The 22,295-nt window shown below is 46.9% G+C and overlaps 1 protein-coding gene across 1 annotated transcript in view; it reads left to right on the forward strand.

The window, feature by feature from the left end:
* LOC128297333 (pair-rule protein odd-paired) overlaps window positions 1–7,298 on the forward strand; it is a 31,901-nt gene extending 24,603 nt beyond the window's left edge. The window contains exons 2-3 of the mRNA XM_053032959.1: window positions 5,904–6,073; window positions 6,591–7,298. Coding sequence (XP_052888919.1) covers window positions 5,904–6,073; window positions 6,591–7,298 — 878 coding nt within the window. The remainder of the gene's footprint in view (window positions 1–5,903; window positions 6,074–6,590) is intronic.
* The last annotated feature ends 14,997 nt before the right edge of the window (window positions 7,299–22,295 follow it).

A 22,295-nucleotide genomic window follows, 5' to 3' on the forward strand; every position in this document is an offset into this window, starting at 1 on the left:
CCTCAACAGCCGCCATTAAAGTTGATAGTCTAATTCATTTCCAGGATTACACGGGCATCGTTGTGGGTGAGCTGTGCGCTTGCCGTGGTGGCTCGTAATTCATTTACATTAAATTAATAATGCCTATTGTGACAAAGTTTTCATTAAGACACCCCGGCAGGCAGAGACGGTTAGATGGTGAATAATTTAATTTCAATATAAAAGCCACTGTAATCACAGCTGTAATCATTTTCGGAGCTCTCCAAATCTCTCTGCCGTAGGTGCCCTGTGCTGAGTATTTGCCAACCCATCCGAACAGCGATCGCACGAACGGACGGGGCCTTCACGTAGAAAGGACGCTCGGAATGGCGTTTGGGTGCAATTAAAATGTGCCCACAGGACGGCGTTGATTCTACGAAATGCCGCATGGTTCGGGTCATGTACGTGGACCAGCTGCTCGGCAACGATCCCCGTACGACGATGCAGCGCGTAATGAGATGAATGATTTAAAATCATATTTTACTACCAGCCAAACACCGGTTGTTGTTGCTGACTGGCGCCGGTTTCAGCGAAATTTATGACGATTTTATGATGCTCTGAAAACTGGAAATGGCTTTTTTTTTTCGGGAGGGGGGCCCAAAACGGCAACAATCAAACCGTGCTGTGGCCGTCGTCAGTCTCGCCCGTCGTTTGCCGGTGCCGGTTAAATAATGTTGAATACCAGCCAGAACTGAAATCCCCAATCCAACCCCGGTCGTTGGAAGAATGTAATGCATTTTAAAGCCGAGTTTGCGTCAAGGTTAGCTTAACGTGTGGTCGGGCCGTTTTCATCAATCGGTCACCATCCGTGGTGTGGCGTTATTTGAAACAAATGTTTGAAAACTGATGTTTGTTTTTTTCTCTTTTCACGGACAAAATCCACCATAATGTTACGGTTTAAAGCTACCGAAAAGGCGACCCTTTAGCCCTGTCCATAAATCACTGTCGATCAAAAACTGGCTTTTGGAGCTGGAGCTGGATCTGGACACTAAGCAAGCAGGAATGCTGTTTGACCGAACGCGGATCAGAAGCGGCAAATGTTTGGTCGAAAACATACTAATACAAAGCACACCGAACGGGGTTCCCGGTGTTGGCACCCCAGTTCGAGTGGATTCAGGCCTGGTTGATGTTTGATAAATCCACGCACTAGTCTTTATTTGACATCCGCACGAAACACCCGGGTACTGCTGGGGTATGGAATGCGTTCCCAATGGAATGGCGCTGCTGGACCCGACGAAACGTTGTCACATTGGATGGAATTGGAATGATTTCCGCTACATAAAACTTCCACTATAAACTAAAGAACCACGACAACCTTCACCTCCAGCTCCTACTCCTGTCCCCTTCCTTTCAGCAACCTCACGGGATCACATTTCCCTGTCCGGGGTGCACTAGCGGCGTTGGAAGGGAGCATCTCCCCGGGTTTATCGCGGTCCCCGATCGATCCGGTTTCGCTCCTACCCACTGCGGTCATTTGTAATAATTAACGCACACTCATTAATTAACCCTTATCGGGGGCCACTCATCACGATCGATCTCGAACAGTCTCGCGATGTCTCCAAACGGGCAGTAGTGTGGCAGGCTTTATCGATGTGGCAAACTGCTGGCGCTTTCCCAAACGGTCACAACACCTTGCCCGGGTATCGGTTCACCCCTCAAGGGAGCACACCCGGTTAAAGGCAAGGAATTCCCTCCGATCTCGACGACACGATAAGAGGGTGCGCCCGGTCCCGTTGACGCCACACTTTGTCTTGTGCCCATTGGGGGCTGGCCGACATCTTTTCCCGGTGCGTTTTCATTCCGCTGCGCAGTGCATACGCGAGAGCGCGCGCGCGCGCGCTCAGTTCGCTGGGAAGAATCTCCACACCAAAACCGGCAACCGACATTCCCCCGATTAAAAGGCAAGATGAATCTCGTCAAATTAAGATGAAGATTACGCGTTCGTTCGAATATTAAGAGACAATAATTTCGGAAACGGTTAATTTGTACGTCTTTGCCCGGTTTGCTTTGGTTTGTTCTGTTCTGTCGTCTTCTCCTGTTCGCTTTCGTGTTCGCTGTTCGATCCGGTATGCTCCGGAAAGGATTATACCACTCCCGCGGGCCGTGGCTCACGGTTCTGGGTTAATTTTTTTGTTGTGTCCTCCCTTATTTTGCTTCGGTTTTATGTAACACTGGCGTCAAATATTCAAATGAGTAAGCCTAAAACACGGATGCCCAGATAAATGGGATGGACCTAGGGCAAGGGATTAATTGTGTCGGGGCGCCCACTTTTCGGGCGTGGAGTATCGCTTTACATGCGCATTTGAGACTGGAGCGCATTAGGTGAACGATGGAGAACTTTTAGACGGGCGTTAAATTCTTTTCAATGATACAGACACGATCCAGTACGATCCAAAATAGACAAACCAGCGAGAGCGACCACCATCCGTTGGTGAAGGGTTTAATTAAAATTATTTCTAATCTATCCATCATTCTTCGTGGCTCGTAGTTTGTAAGGTAAATAGCAAGCATAGTTTCACAATTTAAACGATTTATTTCAATAAGCAAAATCAATCTGTCTTGCCGTAATCCTTCCTTACCCCAGCACCCAGTTTGGATGTAAAACACAAACAACAGTGGGTGAGTGTGAGCGTACATTGGCAACAAAACGGGGCCAGAAGAATGCACTCCTCTCTCCTGCACGTCAGTTCGGACGATGCGTGTGATTATATGCTTGGCAAACACGTGCGGGAAGATTGAAGAAAACAAATAAAAACTTCTGCCCCACAAAAGGGGTGGCACGGAGTAAAAAAACGGCGACGTTTCACACCCCTGGCGCGTACTGGAAGCATCCGGAAGCATCACGGACTTCTAGGGAGCTTGCAATGGCGATGACTTAGGGGGAAAAACGTCTCAACAAAATCAAGCCAGTTTGGGGGAGGGAGGAAGACAAATCCAGGATAACATTCATTTCTGTTCTGCCTGCGGATGGGTAGAACATCTGAATGTGAATACATAATAAACGGTTTTCGGTTCAGTTCAACCACTGCACGTTGGTTGTTGATCCTTGGCGCGGGGGTGGACACTTGCTCCTTCGATGGCAAGTGTCGCTGACAAACGTTGACTGGCGCTGCCGAAGAAACCATGCCGAAAGGATCGAAAGACGTTTGACTTTAATAAAAACCGTTTTGCGGATGATATATAATCATAACGCTTAGTCGCATGAAAAGCGAACGTTTGCCACGAAGCCCTAAGAGATTCGCCCGGTTAAAAGCGATACGAAAACGGTTCGGGAATATAAAGTGATTATTTGGTGGAAAGTTTATTGACTGTAACGACAACGACTAAGGCGACGACAGTCCAGAATAGGGATGTTTCTTGCAGGTTTCTTTCAAATGCGGGTGTCGTTTTTTCTTTTGGTCTTTCTGCGACGTGGTTCGGGAAACTATTAAAAGGATCAACGATTCGGGTCCTGACCGGTGTTTCGTCAAAACCGGTGGTAATGGTGATCTGGTGAGCATTAAACTGCGGCCAAACCCGCACACACAAAAACGAATGAATGGAGGCAAAGGACGACCGTTGGGAAAGCGAAAGGAGTCGATGAATAGCGTACTTGTCAAATCATTCGAAAATTATTTATTACCTTAATCGTCGTCTACCACCTATCTGGTGCAGAAGCCAAGAGGTGCTGCTTATCCTCTAGAACGCGCGCGCAAAAGAGATAGAAAAGTGCCCATCAAACCCCGGGGATAAAGATCATCGAACTAGCCTAGAATCGGGGCCGATAGTTTTCGTGTACGTCGAGCCGTTTAATTTCCTACAGCCGTCATTGTCGTCCCCGGAGCGGAGGTTTTGCTTTCCAATAATTTATACTGGGAACCAACCTCTCGGTAACTGCGCCCTTGTGCGTAAAGCACCGTGGTCCTGGACAAACATATTAAAGCGATCATTTATTACGATCCCGTATCCCCTTGGCCATCCCGTGCCGTTCCCGATCGCGCTTTTGTGAAATCCCTGGCTGACAGTTTTATTTGGGAAGAAAAAGGTTAAGTATTTTTATATTTTGGTAACAATTTCCTTTGTGTGGTTCGACTGAAAGAGAGAGCGCACGAATGAGTGAGTGAGGGTAGAAGTCGAATGTTAGGGAACCTGCCGTCCTCGATCGATCTGATCGTGAGGAGAGCAACGTTCGATCAATTCCTTTTCGAAGGCAATCGTTATCCTCCCTTTTTTTTGATTCTCTACAAAACAGTCAATTCGGTCAGATCGGGATGTAAGGAAGGAACGGCTTTAGGAGGGCGGATAGATATGAATAAAAATAATCCATTTAATTTGGAAATAAAGTGTTGCATCTTGCGAGAAGATAAATTTTCCCGAAGAACATTTATGACTGTTCTGAAGATTATTACGAGCATGGAAAATAGTCCCATCGCCCTTGGGAATGGGAGAAGTTGGACAGGTTTCCTTCAGGTGCTTTCTCAGGATACTGAGCCCAGAAGTTTGTTACGGACCAGTAAGATTCCAGCTCTGCTGTTCGGTGTGAGCGTCGCTGGCGTCGTGTGAGTCAGCAGCTGAAAGCCAGGATACGGACATTAGCATCATTGGAACAGTCTTGTGGAAGCAAATCCGGTATCCTTTGCCTGAAGAAGATTCTTGGAAAATTTCCATAAGATTCCGTTGCAATTGTTGCATTTGTTGCAACACAAGCGCTTGGTCGCCGTGTACCTGGCGAAGATGACCTTCATCTCTCAACATGGGCGATATGCGAAGAAGGAAAGTAGTATAGAAACAGAAAAGCACAAGAAGAGATAGAGAGGGAGAATGAGAGCTCTCTGACTGACTAATTTTTCCTTCCAAAGGCTCATAAATCCATTAAAATCGAAATACGCGCAAACCCTGCGTGAAGGAGGGCTCTGCTGCAATCCCGAGGAAGGTCACATTCCACAATGAGAGACAATATTGCAAAAAAAAACCAAACATACACAGACGCAGAAGGAATGGACAACATGGTCATGCAAGCAAAATTCTGGGACTCGTCATAAATATCATACCGAGCCGGGGTCCCGGGCTCAGACTCGTCGCCCAGCCATAAATTCTAGCCTCATCGTCGTCCTTTCCCGGCGTAGATTCCAAAGGTCCTCCCGACCGGTCCTTGCAATGTGTGTGTTGGTTCCTGCCTTCCTCGAAAGGCATTCGAACTATGCCTCGAACGATTCGCTTTGGTTTGGGCCTTCGTCGTGTCCGAGTGTTGATCGAGGTTGAGGATTCCGAGCACTCTCACCCAGTCCGGAGGATTTGTTCGCACTCTTCGCTTCGGTATTGGCGTTGGTTTTTTTTTTGTTTTGGGCCAAATTTATGATTTATGGATGTGTATAGCCATTTTTTGCCCTTGCCACGCACGAGGCGGATGCGACGATTTGAATATCGCAAGTGGATGGAAAGGCATGGAGGTCGTGGAACACGTGGAACTCCGTTCCAGGTTTTTGTTTTGTTCTGTCGCTGTAATAAACAGTGTGTTCGATCGCTGATATCACTTGATGAATATGAGTTTGTGAAAATGAATGGCAAAGCTGCGGAACGAGATGAAAAGGACAGATGACTCGATGACAAAACTCTCCGCGCCCTCGCTAGCGTCTTAATAGCATTCCTACTAAATGATGCTTGCAGCCAGTCAGCCACTGCAGCAAACTACTCCCATTGTTCATGTTAACATCATGTACACGTACGACCGCGACAACGACGATGACGAACGACTCGAACGCAACTCGAACTGTCAAAGCCGCCCAGGCCGACACAGGATCGTGCGAGATGGTTGAAATAATTTTTCAACTCAATTTCCAAGCTTCAGATTTCTTACTAACGCATAACGTTTCTTTCCGTTCTCTTCCCATTCCGGTGATTTACAGGTGAGAAGCCGTTCAAGTGCGAGCATGAGGGATGCGATAGGCGATTCGCTAATTCATCCGATCGAAAGAAACATTCACACGTCCATACATCTGATAAGCCGTATAACTGTCGTGTTAATGGTTGTGATAAATCGTACACTCATCCATCATCGCTGAGGAAACACATGAAGGTAAGTGTCAGTCGTTTCGTGTCTGCCCTTTTCTCGGGTTACCCAGCCAAAACCGTACTCGGTCCGCCGACTGCCACGCAACGTACAAGACGCGAGAATTCCCTTCCATTCCTTCCATTCCTTGTTGCCTTGTTTCGCTGGAATGAAAACTAAAGGTGGCCGTACGCCACAGCAAGCAAGCGAACGGTTTGTATGTAAAACAGCAACAAAAAAGTACCAAGCGAGGCAAGCAAAGCGTTCATCAAGTGAGAAATAAATTGTCCGAGATCCAACCGGTCCGATAGAGACGATGATTTTTTAACTCTCATACACCAGCCTGGTCATCCGTTTTGGCAGCCGTACTTTCCCGGCTGCCCTTTCCAGTTCCTGTTTCCAGTTTCCCATTGTCTTCTCGCTTTGTTGGGCATTTAATTCTCACGTTTATATTGGTTGGTTGGGTGCTAAACTTTTCCACTCGACTATTAGATTTACCAGTGTCTAACTGTTCCGTTTCGTTTTGCGCTTTCCATCTCTGCAGGTCCACGGAAGTTTGGGCGAGAAGTCTCCATCACACAACTACGACAGTGACGGCGAGGAGTCGAGCTCGGAGAGTGTCATCTCGGGCGGCACCCAAACACCACCATCGATTGGCCGGTTGCACGACACGCACGGTCACAGTTCGCACGGTTCGAGCAAGCTCAGCGCAACCGCCGATTCCCTCCACGGCAACAACAACAACAACAACAGTAGCAGCAGCAACAACAACAACAACAACACCAGCGGAACTGGCAGCAGTGCCGGTACCAATAGCACCTCCAAATCTAGCCTTCTCTCGCCGCCGCTCAGTGGCAGTGGCGGTGCCACCGGCAGCAACAGTGGCACGTCATCTTCGACAGCGTCGTCGCATCTTAGCCAAAATCAGCACCACAGCCTGCATTCGTCGCACCACTCGCACCAGCATCATCTGGCGTCGTTGCAGAACCACGCGACGAGCCTTGCGCCGCCACCGCCGCAGCTACCGCTAACGCCGGCCTCCTCCGTGTCACCGCAGGCGTCCACACCGTCCTCGATGCTGGTGGGGCACCACCACAACCACCACCTGCTGTACCACCATCCGCAGCACCATCCGAACGAGTGGTACTCCCCGACGCCACCCGCCGGTCCGGACACGATGAATCATCTGAACCACTTCAGCCACCACCACCATCACCATCTGGTCCATCACGGGCCGACGACGGCCTATTGAGACTAGCTGCTGCTGGAGGAGCTGTGCTTTAATTACTAAGCATCCGGGTGCGATCGATCTCCCGTTGCCCTTCCACTAAGGGGCAGGTGGGGGGAAGAGGAGGGGAAGGAAAGGGGGGGATGCCTGTCACAACGGGAAATGCAATCGCTGAGTAGCAGTAGCGCAAAATGTCAAACGTCTCAACAGCTCCTCAATTTCGCCCGATAGAGAGAGTGGCCGAGTCGCTCTGTCTGTCGGCACACATGGAACGACTCTCCACCAAGCATACAATATACCAAAAAACAAAAAAACGTGAAGAACGTGAAGGTAACAAACAGCATGAACATATTTACCTTTCCGCCTAATAACGGAGGATGGAACGTGTACGAACATACCAATTCATACTGATACCATTTTGTGCCTGTATCAATAATTCCCGCTGCAAATGGCTAACGACAGCGGTGTGTTAGCGTTTTGCTAGTGGGCCGGAATGTTCAACGGAATCAGTTTAGTTTACTGCTGCTGCACGCTTTGGGCTCCTGGTGTTTTCTTTTCGAGCGCTTTTGCTAGACGAAACCATGGCAAATGCAGCTTCTCTCGTAGCGTAAATCTATTATGGCGCCCGTTCCGTGCGGACGGAACTAAGTAATGCAAACATTTTGTTGAAGAAAGGGATGAGAAGCAGTGGGTGTTTCTGCCGTGCTCCGAACAGTTGTTGGATCACCGCTTCGAGGGCCACCTTTATTGCTGCTCGGTGACGAAAGCCGCGATACACGTTATATGTGTGATATATATATATGTATTCATGTTCGATTAGGAACTGTAAATAGAGAGGGACATTGTGCGCAAAGATAAGCAGCGGGCAAATAGCTGTTGCTGAGGATTGTTTTGGTAGATCCAGACACAAACCAGAACACACACTGCCTTCGAGATGGCGATCGTGGCCTCCAGCTTGTTTGCCACCTGTTTCGAAAGGGGGTGGTGTTGCCGCAAAACACGGGATTATCGATGTTTTAAACAAAGATGCAAAGATTTAGTATAAGTTCCGGGAGCGAGCACCATTCACTCGCTCTCGCGCGTCGTCTAGCGCAAGATGGCCGTCGTTGTACTTACGCGGTGTGTACAGTTGTTCTAAGGGCGGGTAGTGCTTAAGGGTATTTAAAAAGATGCATAGTGAAAATGTATTAACAACAAACATATAGTGAAGAACAATAGCAACAAGGATGGAACGAGACAATGTTTACACAGTAAGGACCAAAAAGTGTGGAAATGTTTCTGTTGTGATGAACACGTTTGCTGGGTGCTGCTAAAAAATCGGACCGAACGCGTATTCTGTTAATGTTTTGTCAGCGATGAAGTAGTGGCACGTTCGATCAAACAAAGCGCAACATTTTCAACAACACCCAAGGCAATAATAGGCGATGATGCGGAGACCTTGGTTGCGAAAGGTGTGAAAGGTGAAAAAAAAAACAGTCCAAACAGATACGGTACGGTATGAAGGGTTAGAGTATATTCAGAAGATTAAAGCAAAACTATTACTATAAACAAAATGGCGACCGGTTGAGGAGCGAACGTGAAGGAAAATTTATCGAAAATAAAATATGTGAAAATTATAGTTCAACAATGGTGTTGTGCGTTTACTGAGCTCATCCGAAATATGGCGTGTGGTATAAAGGGGTAATCAATCTTTTCTACCCTGATGCGTGTCGATGATAACGAGCTCCCTTGTAGAGGGAGAGCATTTCACTAGCCACAGCAAATGGACGGCCACTTGCGCGGAAAATGGTCAGCGCTTTGGTGTGGTTTTGTTTTTACCATTTTTGTGTGTGCGTGTCCGAAACGGTTTCTAACCGATGTGCGACTTCTATTTCCCTCGTTACCGCGGGACGAAAGCAGCTTGTTCCAAATTTACCCCATTGCGGACACAAGACAAAAAAAAACTGGAGTTATGGTCTTGTTTTATGAATATTTAATTAATTATATGCTCATATTCATAAATATTAATTCCATTTTTCTTTCCTTCTTTTCTCGCGCAACGCGATCGAGCGCGATCGTTTCGTTTTTCAGCTTGATCGTTGATCTGGCTGGGAAGTTCTACTCGCCATCACAGCGCAGCCAGTTTCGTTCTGGTTTCAATCCGAGCCCTCGATGGTGCGGATCACCGAAGGTAAGGCGCGCCACACCGCTGTTGAGTGTGTGATTATCCGCAGGAAAAAGCGTTCGCTGTCGCTTGATGATTTTGTATTATTTTTATCAATAAATTAGTCGCCTTTTTGGTAGTGTTTTGTTTGAACCACTCGATTCCAGCTCGTGGTGCACTTCTAAACTGTTGCAACACTTCGTAAGCCATCGCTTTATCTTTATCTACCACCTACTCGTGGCAGATCGTGCAGGAACGAGAACGGGGTGGTGGGTGATTTCTACCCTGTTTTAATTTTTTAAATCATTTGACCAGTTAGCATCTCGGAGCAGCAGAAAGAACATGAACGGCCACGACGAAGAAAATGAAGATCAAATCGAGAAAAAAGCGATTCATTGCGGTTGGTGGGGAATATTGGTTCGTAGCTGGCGAGATGCCGAGAGACACGAGACGGTTTCGAAGTCCTCTGTGAAGTCCTCGAGAATTCGAATTCACGCGAGATTCTCGACAAGTTCGGGCTCTGACTTCGCACCCGTTCAGACATCGTCTCCGAATTTTTGGGAGCCAACGATAGTGACAGCGACGAAGGAAGGAAGGGATCGAATGGCAGGGGGAACGCTTGGACCCCGAAACGAATTATGACAGATAAAATATTTATAATTATAGAGTGTTCGTTTTATGATGTTTGTTTGTGATCGTTTACAATTTTTTTCTTCCTCTCTCTCTCTGTCCTTTGTTCGGTGTTGCTGTTGTTGTTGTTTTTTGTGTATCTCCTTCGCCCGCTTGTTGTCATTTGATTGCGCGTTATTCCACCCCCGAAAACGGTCGGTGTTTCGGTTCTGGCTGACCAGAAACCCGCCGTCGCCGTCTCGATCGTCATCGTGATCGTCGGGAGCTGCAGATGACAACGGATAAGCTGCACGATCGGCACGCAGCTAGGGCGCGGGGCCTCGAACGAAACGAATTCCCGAAATGAAATATTTAAATCGTTTTGTATCATCCATAAGCCAGCGCGGAACGATTAATCGTGCACGGGTGCGGGTTTGATGAAGGGAGAAGTTGCTGGCGACCGGTTGAGGGAACAGGAACAGCGAACAAAATATCATAAGAAAACACCACACCACATCTTATGTTCGGGACGTGAGCCATTTCGAGACCTGTGGTCGGTTGGTTTTTGCTAATTTTGGGATGCATGCAGATAGCCTACGAACGAACTATTGGCGGTGCGGGACGAACCAGGCGACCAGTACCGGAGTCAAGGCCACGATTTGAGCAAAATCAAGACACTAAACTAAATCATCTCGCACCGATCGGCGGGGGAACCGGCGTTGGAAGGCAACGATATGCAACCCGACAGCGACCGAACACAAAACGCAACCTTAAATGGTGCCTTATTATTCACGTTGGGGCGAAATTTATTAGATGCGATTTGTGGCCCAGGGATTAAAAATAGACCGCGGATCATCTTCTGCCAAGGTTAGCGCATCGGTTCAGCACACTAAGCCAACACAGCAATTACTGCGCCGCACTCACTCACGTATCGAAAGGGTCGCTTAATCAGGCGGAGTCTTAAACTTTAATTGAGAGTCGACGAGCGCTCGTTGCGACTTTATGCACCTTGCGCGTGCGGTAATGTCCGCACCGCGGGGCCGGGAGATGCAAAGGTGTGCGCGTCGATTAAGCGTTTATCTCCGGTTACAATCGATGAAACCAGAACCGCGTTCGATTGATTTCTGGTTCCCTTTCCCCCAAGGTGGACACTTTCTGCGTAGCGAAAACTACCGTTTAGGGGCGAAGAACCGAACCGGGGATGCGTACGCACTAGCGCGGGGCAGAGCAACATTAACATAAATATGAATATAAAATATAATTTATGAAAATTATCCTTGTCATAACCTGTTCTCAGCTACGTTCATTCAGTGATGCTTTCCACTGCTTTTATTATCTACGAAATGTCCCCATGCCTTTTTTGTGTGTGTGTGCGCTCGAAACGTCCATGTGTTTTGCTTGTTTAGCAGCAATTCACATAAAAATGGCTCTGTTTCGTGCTTTTCCTGTTCTTAGATCGCGCGACACCCGGCATTTCTAGTAATAGTTTTACTTCCCTGCACCAACTAGCTGCTTTGGCGCATTTTAGTTGCCTGTTTTGCCCTTGCGGGATAGTTTATGTGACGTTCATGGCAGAAAGTAACCGGGTACGGGACGTTGGGACCGCGGTGACACTTGTCGATGGTCGGCACTGTCGACTATCGGCCAATCCAATTTTTGCTAATGAGGTGTTTGACAGCGTGGTGAAGATGAATCCGGGAGTGAGACGGTACGGAATGGAATGTTAAGGAATGTGTAATATGGACATCATTTCCAGAGGAAATTGGCTAAAATTAATCGAAAACACATTATGAAATTGGAGACCTCTCGTTTTTATTAATTACTATTTACTCATATCCTCATCCGTTTTATTCCACTCCACGCTTTAAATCAGTAGTACGTTAGTTAAAGTCTAATTTGTCACTGGAACCGTTCTCCGCACGTAAAGAGAGTCCCTCTTGTGTGTTTTTCATACAATTCTTTAATCTGTTCAATGAGTCACTGATGACTTCTTTCCGGTATTGTGCATGATCGCGTAATCAAAATGTTTGACGTGCCCGGTATCGGTGCCCCGACCCCAACTCGGAAACCCGGAAATTAACCGACCCGTATCATTCTCAACCCTATTGCAAGTCGCAAACAGTGAAGAGGCCTTGTGCGCATTTCAAGAATCTCGTGAAATAAGGGGCCATCAGTGCACTGTGCAGGAAAGTGCTTAATTTAATCATGCTTTATCGTAATCGTTAAATTTGAAACCGACCTCACCAAGAACAAATTGTTGCCGCGTGCACTGACCATGATGGGAAGCATTAAAAAAGCAGGGCAACAGGGAATTGTCTTTCTATGTAGACACTCAGTCCATATACCGCCAGACGGTAGAACGATCATGCGATTGCAGGAAAAAACAATGTAACGAAATGTGCATTTTGCGATAAAACAATTAGCATACAAAACCACTCCGTATCGTATTGTATTTATATTGCAGTGGCGTGTTTCAATTGCAGACCCACGATCGTTTGCATTACTGAGCGTACTTGGGTAACGTACGCAAGGTGATGAACCCATTCCATGATAGTGCTTGGCATTATCATCACCAAAAAGACGTGAGTTGCATATTGATTGCAGTGAATTAACAGGAAAATTTATGCAAGCAATATTGAGCACAAAAATTGCCTTATCAGCAACATTGAATCCATTTTCAATAAGTGCTTTGAAGAAAACATTGCCATTTACTTTACATATCTCAGAATTCTTAACCAACTCGATGTTTAACTAGGGCACGAGAACTCCCAATGTGGGAGCATTTTCCCCAGATTTAAGACTTTCCTGCCGAAATCACAAATTTCCCCGTGGCGAGAGAACAGTGGAGAAAATAAATGACCTATTCCAGCAGCCAGATCTGAGATGAGGCAACAAGCACCAGGTAGCTTTCACTCTCAAGCAAAACACCAAAATAGATTTAATAGATTTCCTGCGTATTAATCGTGTATCTGCAGAGAAGAGCTCGGGAAGATCAAGCTTTGGTGGGAGAAGATCCCAAAAACCCTCACGGTCACGATTGAGACACTGACAAAATTAATCGGTTTAAAATCTTAAAATAATTGTGAAACGATTTTTACAAATTTACAACGGACCACAAGCGCAATAAATCGTTCCCAATAGAATCACAGAAACGCAAAAAAAAAAACGGTGTGGATGAAGTGATGCTCATCAACATAAATTAGTCAGCCCAGTGTGGCCAAAGGTCGTCCGGGCCAATTTTCATTCACAAACTCTGTCGGATGGTTTGGAAATGAGACGGATCGCGACGCACCACCGTGATGAAGCATCCAATCATCCGCGTGATCCGATGATGATAATGAACATTTATGGGCGTCTCCAGCGCCGTGTTCCGATGGCTTACCCGATGAAATATGGCAAACGGAAATAGCTCCACTCCCGGCCGCACCCGATTGTTTGATTGTTTGTCCGCTTGTTAATTCTTTCTCAATCAATTCATTGAATTTTCCATTTGATTTGCGTGATCAGCATCTTCTTTTCACACGCTCCCGAGAGCGTCTTTCATCGTTCATTCACAAACTCAATCCTAGCTAGAGCTGTGTAGCCTGCCAAATGGGCGTCCGAGTCTTGTCGTTTTGTCACAATAAATCCAACCACCATTCACCGCATAATACCGTTTTATGGTTGTTTAAAGTGTCGTTTCAGTTCCGTCAGCGGCAGCTGCCACTATCGGATCCTAACGAACAGACACACTAGCTACGAATTGGACGCTGACATCAAGCTGCTATTCTGCCAGATTATCTCCATTTCCGCTAGATGGCGCGCCGGCATTGTGTTGTAGTAAGCGCAAAAGACAAAACAGGACGCAACAAGAAAAAAAGAAGAAAACACCAGAACAGAAACACTTTTTGTCTGCTTTACAGTCGTCAGTTTCCCCCTTCGCCGTGGTTAGGATTCTTGTCAACTCGTCGTTGTCGATATATAGGGTAGAAATTTATTGACGGTTTTTATGGTGAACATCGAAACGACTTGTATACACACATAAAACCCGGGGCAAGAGCACTCATACTGCTGCTGCCCGGTTAAAAAGGGAAGCTGACACAGAACCGAAAGCTCCTTGGAAGGCAACCAGGCTCAGAAAGCGCTCACACACATTCCCAGCGGTCGTTCCAGCCAGTTATTGGATGGGACGAGAATTTGGGGGGAACCTCGTCGGGATTGGGCCACAACAGCTCGTCTGGGACAGTCTGGGTGTAGACAAGCGACCGAAAACACTCCGCGACACTCTCGGAACAGCAAACACGCAATGGAAACAAAGTGGAGACAAAAGTTCCACCCTACGGCGAGCTATCAAACGCTCATAAATTCTTTCGTTTTATAGATCCAACACCATCCACCATGCCATGGTTCGCTTTTAACGTCCGTTTACGGTCATGCTCTTGGTGTGTGAGTTGTTTTCAGTTGTTTTGTTGTTTTTAGTTTCCCCTTCAACGACGCTTTTTGATGAAGATGAAGTTGAACCGTCGAACATTTGAGGTTTTGGCCACTAAATCCAACGCGTGGTGTGGTGACTTTCCTCAATGAATGCGTCGAGAAACGCAACACAAAGTTTTCGTGGATTCCCTCTAAAAATTTGCTCTGGCGAGGACATTTCATTTCATTGCCCCAACTGAAATCGTTTCGCTTTTCTTCGCTGGTTTGGATGCTTTGGATGTGAAATTTATGCGCGTGCATTTAAAAATCGATCGCCCAAAATGGATTTTCGATTGAAGGATAATAAGATTTTAATGGGGCCATTTTTGTGGAACAGAACGTGAAAACGTGTTGTTTGCGTTTCGGTCCCGTTTACGATCCACCTTTACGATCCACCTGTTGGAACCGACGAGCGCCATTGGATTGGGACGATCTTGTTGGCGTGCTTTGGGCGAAGATCGTTTGGTTGTGCGTTGTAGTAAATATGAATATTATTCCCTCGATGGTTACGCATTTCAAACTATCCTCATCATCCGTTGAACCATAAAGCAGGCAACGCAAATGCAGCCAAAGAATTTATCAATCCTCATCTCCAGCGTGCGATTCGAACAGCCAGGAATAATAGCGAACGTCTCTCGAGATGCTCACCGCAACATCGAGCATGCACGGAAGATGGGACAGAAATAAAATGAAAAGCTATTGCATAAAATATGTTTATTAACTATCAAAGTAACAGTGCAGTGCAGGCTGTGTAGATATAATTGCATCGCATACGGGTAACAGGGCACGGGGAACCTACGTACGGGATTGCATGCCGTAAGCATACACGCAACTACAATTCCGCACGATTCCCTTGCCATTATCCTATCCCGCCACGCAACATTTTCCCGGAGCGTGAATATTGGATGGGAGCCCCAACCTCACACGGACACATCCTAGAAGACGAGAGATGGTTGGAGATGCACGAGTAAGATGTATTTGCGAAACGGCACAAATTGTCAACCATTCTCCAACGATTTGCAGTAAGATTTTCAATGCGGAAAGCTGCACTTCGGTTGCAGTGCACTATGGACAGAAGGGTTAGCAAAGAAGTCAAGAAAGAACTCGTACCATTGGTACCAAGGAATTCGTTAAAAAAGAGGTTCGCCCAGAAGATGTCTACATCGGTACACGGTTCCAGTGATATGCTTTGGGACAAATCTAACGACAGTTGGCAAATGGTTTTGAATTTGTACTGCACAAAACTTCCACTGTTCCCGAGCGTCACGGCCTCGACTTCGCATCGTAACCCTGTTTTTTGCATTGGACTGCATTTACATAAACCTAAAGTAACACAAACACACATGTAACGTTGCAAAGTTTTCCACTCCAGCCTCTGCGACCTGTTTCGGGGCCAAGATGCACCCATTCAACATTGTTACTGCACCCGTACAGCCGTGGCAGGGCGGCGAGGTGGTACGGATACAAATTTGTTAATATGAGCGTTATGTTGTGCTGCTGATTGAACCACATTTTGTCCTGCATGGATGCGTTTTGCGTCGCTTTGCCTCGTTCGTAGGTCTGGTGATCTGGCGCAAAAAGTCGCCCCAGCGACATGAATGGACCAACGGCCTGCAGCAAACCGTACGGCCATCGATGCCGACCAGCGCGACTTCAATTATAATTCGACTGTCCAATAAATTAGCCATTTGCCATCCCGGTGCACGAGGACGATTCCATTCGGCTTTCATGGTTAGTTCGGACGGACACCTGTGAAATTAACTTGTCCTCCGTGTTTGCCACAAAACGACCGGTTGGCAGATATTTAGATGTACTTGGAACGGTCATAACTTTCATTCAGTGTCACTTCGCCCCAACGTTTCCACCCTTTGGGCTGCAGCCCGAGGTTGGCCCCATTGATCCTGCAGGGAAAAAAAGCGAGAAAGAATCCACCCCAAAACGCAATCATCGCATCCGTTGCGGGTCCGAAAGGTACAGCCGCGCTCACCTTGGCGCATAATCGCTCTTATTGAAATAATTGACATTTTTATTGAACTGTCGGCTAATTGATGTCTCCTTTCGGCCGGGCTTCGATTGCAAAAAAAAACTCGCATGGCATGATCGGTTTGCGCATTTGCGCGTTGTAATTGATTACTTACGCTGTACGGCAAGATAAATTATGCCGAGCGCGAGTACGTACGATTGCACAAACGCAAATACCCGCTGGCCGTTGGCCGAAGCGCACGTTAGATATCTCAAAAAAGCAATTTCCATATTTCTTGCTTCACCCCATTTTAATCCCGGGGTCCCGGGAGTGTCCCGGGACCAAAGGGGTGCTCGGAGAAAAACATCAATGGGATCGTCAGATCGGCACCGGGTGTGCTCCGGGGGAGTTCGCCCATTGGAAGAGGCAACAGTTGGTGATGATTTGTCGCCGAGTGGCGTCCGCTCAAGAGGCAGAAATCTAATCCGCCTCAGAACACGTGTTTTAGATACGATTTTAAATAACTTATTCCATCGATCGATAGCTCATCGATAGCAGCTAGGATCATTGCCGGATTTGGTAGAAAGATACGCATACGACGAAGATCGTGCCATCGTGGCTGACCATTTCAATGCTGTTTTTCTTTCGACTGCGCTCCGTCCACCAATGTTTTGCCGTACCGAAACTCGATGTCGTTACTCCTGTTTTGGAGTCAGATTTCTTGCGCTAGATAGTTCTTCTTCCGGCGCTGGACTGCGCTCACAAAACCAGGCATAAAGACTCGGCTGTCGCTGTCACTGGGGGCCTAGTGCGCGTTGCGATCGCGCGAGATTATAATTTATGCTCGCCCAGTCACAATAAAACGCTGAAACTAATCTTTATGAATGGGAATGAATGAAATGGCCTTTAGCGAGCGATGAAGCATCCCGCAGAAGGCATGGCACGCGGAAGATAAGGACTAGAAAGGGGTATCCTTCTGCGGGATTCTATTCAAACCCGATTCGAAGCGATCGTTAATGAATCGTTGAATAATAAAGTGGGATGTTGGTTATTTCTGGGGTCTGATTTTTTGGTGTTGGTTCCACGGTGCGTTTCATTTTTTTCCAATTCAGTTCGAGTTACTGCGAGAAAAACCGAGCGAGTGGCTGTTATAAATATGACAAGCGGTCTAGAATGAAGGTTTCTCGAAAGGAAATCGGTTTTGTTGGGTGCACGGAAATTGAAGGTGCCGGGAAGCGCAAGGTGCGATAACACCAACCAGAAGCGACCCTAAGCAACGTACATTTTTGTTGCCATCATCATTTTGCAAAACATTCTTCATAAACACCAGGGGCCGAAAAATGTTTGCAAAGAGGAAATTAATTTATACTCACTAGCTTCCAGCATTTTTTGTTTGGGTGATGTGGGGAAAAGAATCATACTTCATTCCATAAGGGATGGTGAAGGTGTTCGTGATTGGTGAAGCATTTTTAAATGATATTCTTTCCACGAAAGCCAAAATTTCAGAACCAGAAGTTCTTCGAACTGTCTGGAAATGAGCAAAATTCCGAAGTCGAATACGGCGAATGAAACAAAGCGAACAAGGCGAAGGCTGAAACATAAGACAGATCATTCGGCAGTGACACTTTCAAACGGTCTGTGAGGGTGTTTCTTAGGGGTAGAATTTTGAATTTACCACCATACAGCACAATAATTGTTGCCGTCATTGCTAGTGGCTGGTGTGTATTTACGATGCAACACGACATCGTTCAACATATTCGCTAAAGGTCACACATTGCAAAACGGCATCTGACGATTATTGCGACATTGAAGCAACGCGTAATCTAAATAATTCCCGTACAAAAGGAAAAGAAAAGCTTGTGCTGCAAGACGTCCGACATTCAGCTTGCACTGCAGCCAACTTTGTAGCGGCGAATAACATTCGTAGTAATTAGTGTATGGTCTACCGAATGCACAACAATTCCATTTCCAGCAGACAGACGCCCAGTCGCTGTCACAATCAGACACGTTCGATACGTTCAACCTGACGTCGTGCCTTAGATAGACGTCACTAAATCGTCTCCCTCAAGACATCTCCTCGCGCACCCTATTTCTTGCACACGCATGTTTTTGTATTGCAAACCAGTGACGTTAGTGGTAGGAGCTCAAATCGTACCAAACGAGATCCTCTCACCAGCAGACGCATCGTTTCACGACGCAACAATACAGTTGCAACTGTTGCGTGAGAACTAAATCGGATGAATTGTGCAGCAAACCTGCAACAACTCACCCTTCGAACCTTCATTTTTCGCCAACGGTTTATGCGATTCGGCATGGTACAGGGTGATCCCTGTAATTTACTTCCGCACAAACCCGGAACACTGCAGTTGATCGAGTAGGCGTTGCCCGTACAGAGCATCCCTTTCACGGAGCGCGACGACGTGTGGCCCTATCAGCGGCAAACACGGGAATTAATCATGTTTGTTTTGTTTGTCTGCGCCTTCCCAGGGCTGGGTGCTAACGAAGGGAAAAAAACGGGAACGTGTCGCTTGCTTGGATTGCTATCAAGTTGATCGGAAAATATGCTTTCTTCCCTTTTTTTATTTGTTTGTTACCGTTGAGTGGTTCATAATGTGGAAATAAGCGTGAAGGGTGTCCGTTCGGGGGGGAAAAAAAACGTTACATTGAAATAAATATAATAACCGTGCTCGTCAATCGTGCACGTAACGCTCGCCGTTGTCGTCAGTGTCCTCAACGGCTCATTGACGTCTTTCGTGGGATGGTGGTGGACTTGCTCTCCTCACCGCCACTGACGTCAACAACATCTTGCCGCTATATCTCGAGGCTCGCTAGGCTGAAGGCAACTTTTCATTTTGTTGATATCGATTTATCCTTTTGGAAGAAGTGTCCGGCCCCGGTAACGTAACGGAGCAGCGAAACACAATCGCCCGGCAACAACAATAAGGAAACGGTGTAATGCTAATGGATTTTCCCGAGGACGGGTCCGGCCCGAAAGCCTGCAAGTGACAGATTTTCCTATAGGCATTCGGGCCGGTGTTACGCAACATTGTGCACGGTTCGGTTGAGTGTTCGGACGCGATTGTGCTGTGTGCGCTATCGTAACGAGGATGGTATCATATGGGTACGTCGGATATTGCTGAAGCGCGTACACCTTCGAGAATTCCATCATTCCCCGCAATCTCTTTGGCGATTGGGGCGAACCTTTAGGTCCGGGGGCAAGTGACAGGCTTTTAAAACCCAGTAGCAAAACCTGCATCGTATCGATCACTGTCACTCACGTCGCTAACCGCTGTACAATCATCAGCCCTCGGGTGGAGCGCGGATAGCCATGCTCCGATGCTCATGCAGTGCCAAAGTAAACGTTCAATTAGAAGGTGCAAAACGGTTCGTCAGCTTGCTCAAGAAACAAAAACAACTATACGGCACCGGGCACCATCCTCCAAAATTACTGACAACAATCACAACAAGTGTCTAGAATGTTCCAGCGTGTTTGTGACGATCCTTCACGCGATCCGGGAAAGTGCGTAACAATTCTGGTGCGTAGACAGCAAACACACGCCATACGTGGATTCAACCTTAGAACGCACGAGGGCTCTCTCGAAGGAAACGTTCACCGTGCAGTGGTAGTTGGGATGTAAAAATAACAGCAGCAGTATTGTCTTACTGTTTTGCTTGCTGATGTATTTGGCTTGCCGATCAAATTACTCTCGCTTTCTCGCTCAGTTTGGGGATGCGTAGAACAAAGCCACCTTAGATAAACGTGTCATGTTGGAAATGCACGCGTTTATGCTTCACATCGATCGTATCCGAAACGTTATTTGTTGACTTGATCGAGACGGGCGAGATTAATTGAGCTGTCTGTAGATAAGACACTCGATGGATGTTCGCTGTCGGGGTTTTATTTGATTGAAAATCACGCTCCTCCAAGAAGAATATCAGTCAGAAGACACCATTTTATGATTTCTTTACATTAAAAGCATCATTGTGGCCGTTTTAAAACTACGCTTGGACTAAAACCAAAACCGCACCTATTCGTGATGGAGCTTAATTACTCATTTGCTGCGTTTGGGCAACTCAAAATTCTCTTTCGCCCAGTTGCCAATCTAGTTTTTGCGAAGCACGCGATGCAAATGTGGTCAGACACGATTTTGCTTTAAATTATCGATCAAGCTCATGTCGGCGAGTAGTTTAGCAATTAAAAAGCCACCTCGTGCGGCACCTGTTCACCATCGATCATCGTGGAAAGCGGCACTGATCCCCCCCGGCGGGCCAGCTTCCCTAACGCACCCGAATCGGCTAGCGGCTAGACCGAGAAGCCCGGGCTAATGATGACATCCGATCAATGTCAAACAAGATGTTTTACGACAGATCGCTATCGGACGGCAATAAATTTAAATCAGCTTAGGCCCCAGCTCCCTCCTCTGTCCCGAACCATCTGCCGCCGCGCCACAGCCAGCGTAAACGCAGCGGGTGTGGAGGGGCGTCCCGAGCATCACAAGAATCGGGGTCGGTTTCAGGTGGCTCCGGTATCCTTTCATTTACATTTCATTTCCAACTCACCGGAGGGGCACTTTTTATCAGGGAAAAAAGGAAGAAGCCGGTGAGTGACAAACAGATTATCGCGCATTTGAATAATGTGTCACACTTCTGCTTTTCTCCCTCTATCTCTCTCTTTTTCTTGCTTCCCCAGTGGACATCGAGATGTAATCTCTGGAAGGAAAGGGGTTGTACTTCTTTACTGTATCTCATTTTCCACCCAAAACGTCCAGAAGTTGGTGAGGAAGTGGGCTTTAAACGCAGCAAACGCCACCGGATAGCTGGAAGCGGACGAAACCGAAGAATTGATGGTGGAATAGAAAAGCAGGAAGCCGGAACACTGGCTGCCAAGAAATGAGCAGGCCTGCTCCTCAGCTTAAGAATCTTTGCAGAGTGATTGATTGATTGCTTCTGTTCGTTTGCTTACCGTTGCGGTATTTTGAGCAACTAATCATCACCTGGAATTGATCGGAAAAGAAGGCAAGTTCCCCTGAAGTCCGTTTAGTATTAAATCCTTTTCTTCAGCTGCATCAACTGTATACTTAAGTAAAATGAATTCATAATTAACCTTAGAGAGACCGTTTTGCGAAGAGGCTTCAAGATGTGAAGAACATTTCCGGATTTGATGGTGGTCCTTAGACGATGTTGGCGACAGAACGTGTTCGCGTGGTATGCATGGTGTCTCTTTTGTTGTCAATTTACGCCCATTGTTGTAGTTTATTTGTCATCAGTGCTGAATAAAACATCTCTCACACACGCGCGTCAAGGATTCTGCTCAGGTTCCACACATTCCACACGAAGACGGACCAGAAACAGGATTTTCACAACTGATGACGTCGGTGGTTATGGATGCTTTGTGTCATTACTATGCCGAACGCGTATCGATATCGATCTTGAAAGCTTTTTCGGGGCCGAAGAATGGTTATTTCGTCGCTTTTCTATGCTTCGGGTGCGATAACGTTGGGAAACAATGGAAACCTGGTTACAAAGGGAGAGGATTTGTTTCGCTTATGACAAAGCGTAGCTTCAAGCTCGGTGTCGGTGGGTGTCCTGATTCAATAAAACTTCAAACCAATCAAATGAGTGCTCCAGCGGTGATGAAATGGAAGCGGGCAAGTGAGAAGGTTTTCAAATTTAATTAAAAGCACTCACCGTGCTTCACCGTGCTTGCGGGCCCATGTTTCAACAACCAAATTAGAGCAATTGCTCCATAAACCGACGCAGTCTCATCATTTGACTGCGGACGAATTTGGCGCGAAAAACATCAGGGTTCCTGCTGCTGCACGAGCGGTTTCTTCCGTTTTTAATCAACAGGTCG

This window comes from Anopheles moucheti, chromosome 2, assembly GCF_943734755.1.
Source record: "Anopheles moucheti chromosome 2, idAnoMoucSN_F20_07, whole genome shotgun sequence".
NCBI lineage: Eukaryota > Metazoa > Arthropoda > Insecta > Diptera > Culicidae > Anopheles > Anopheles moucheti.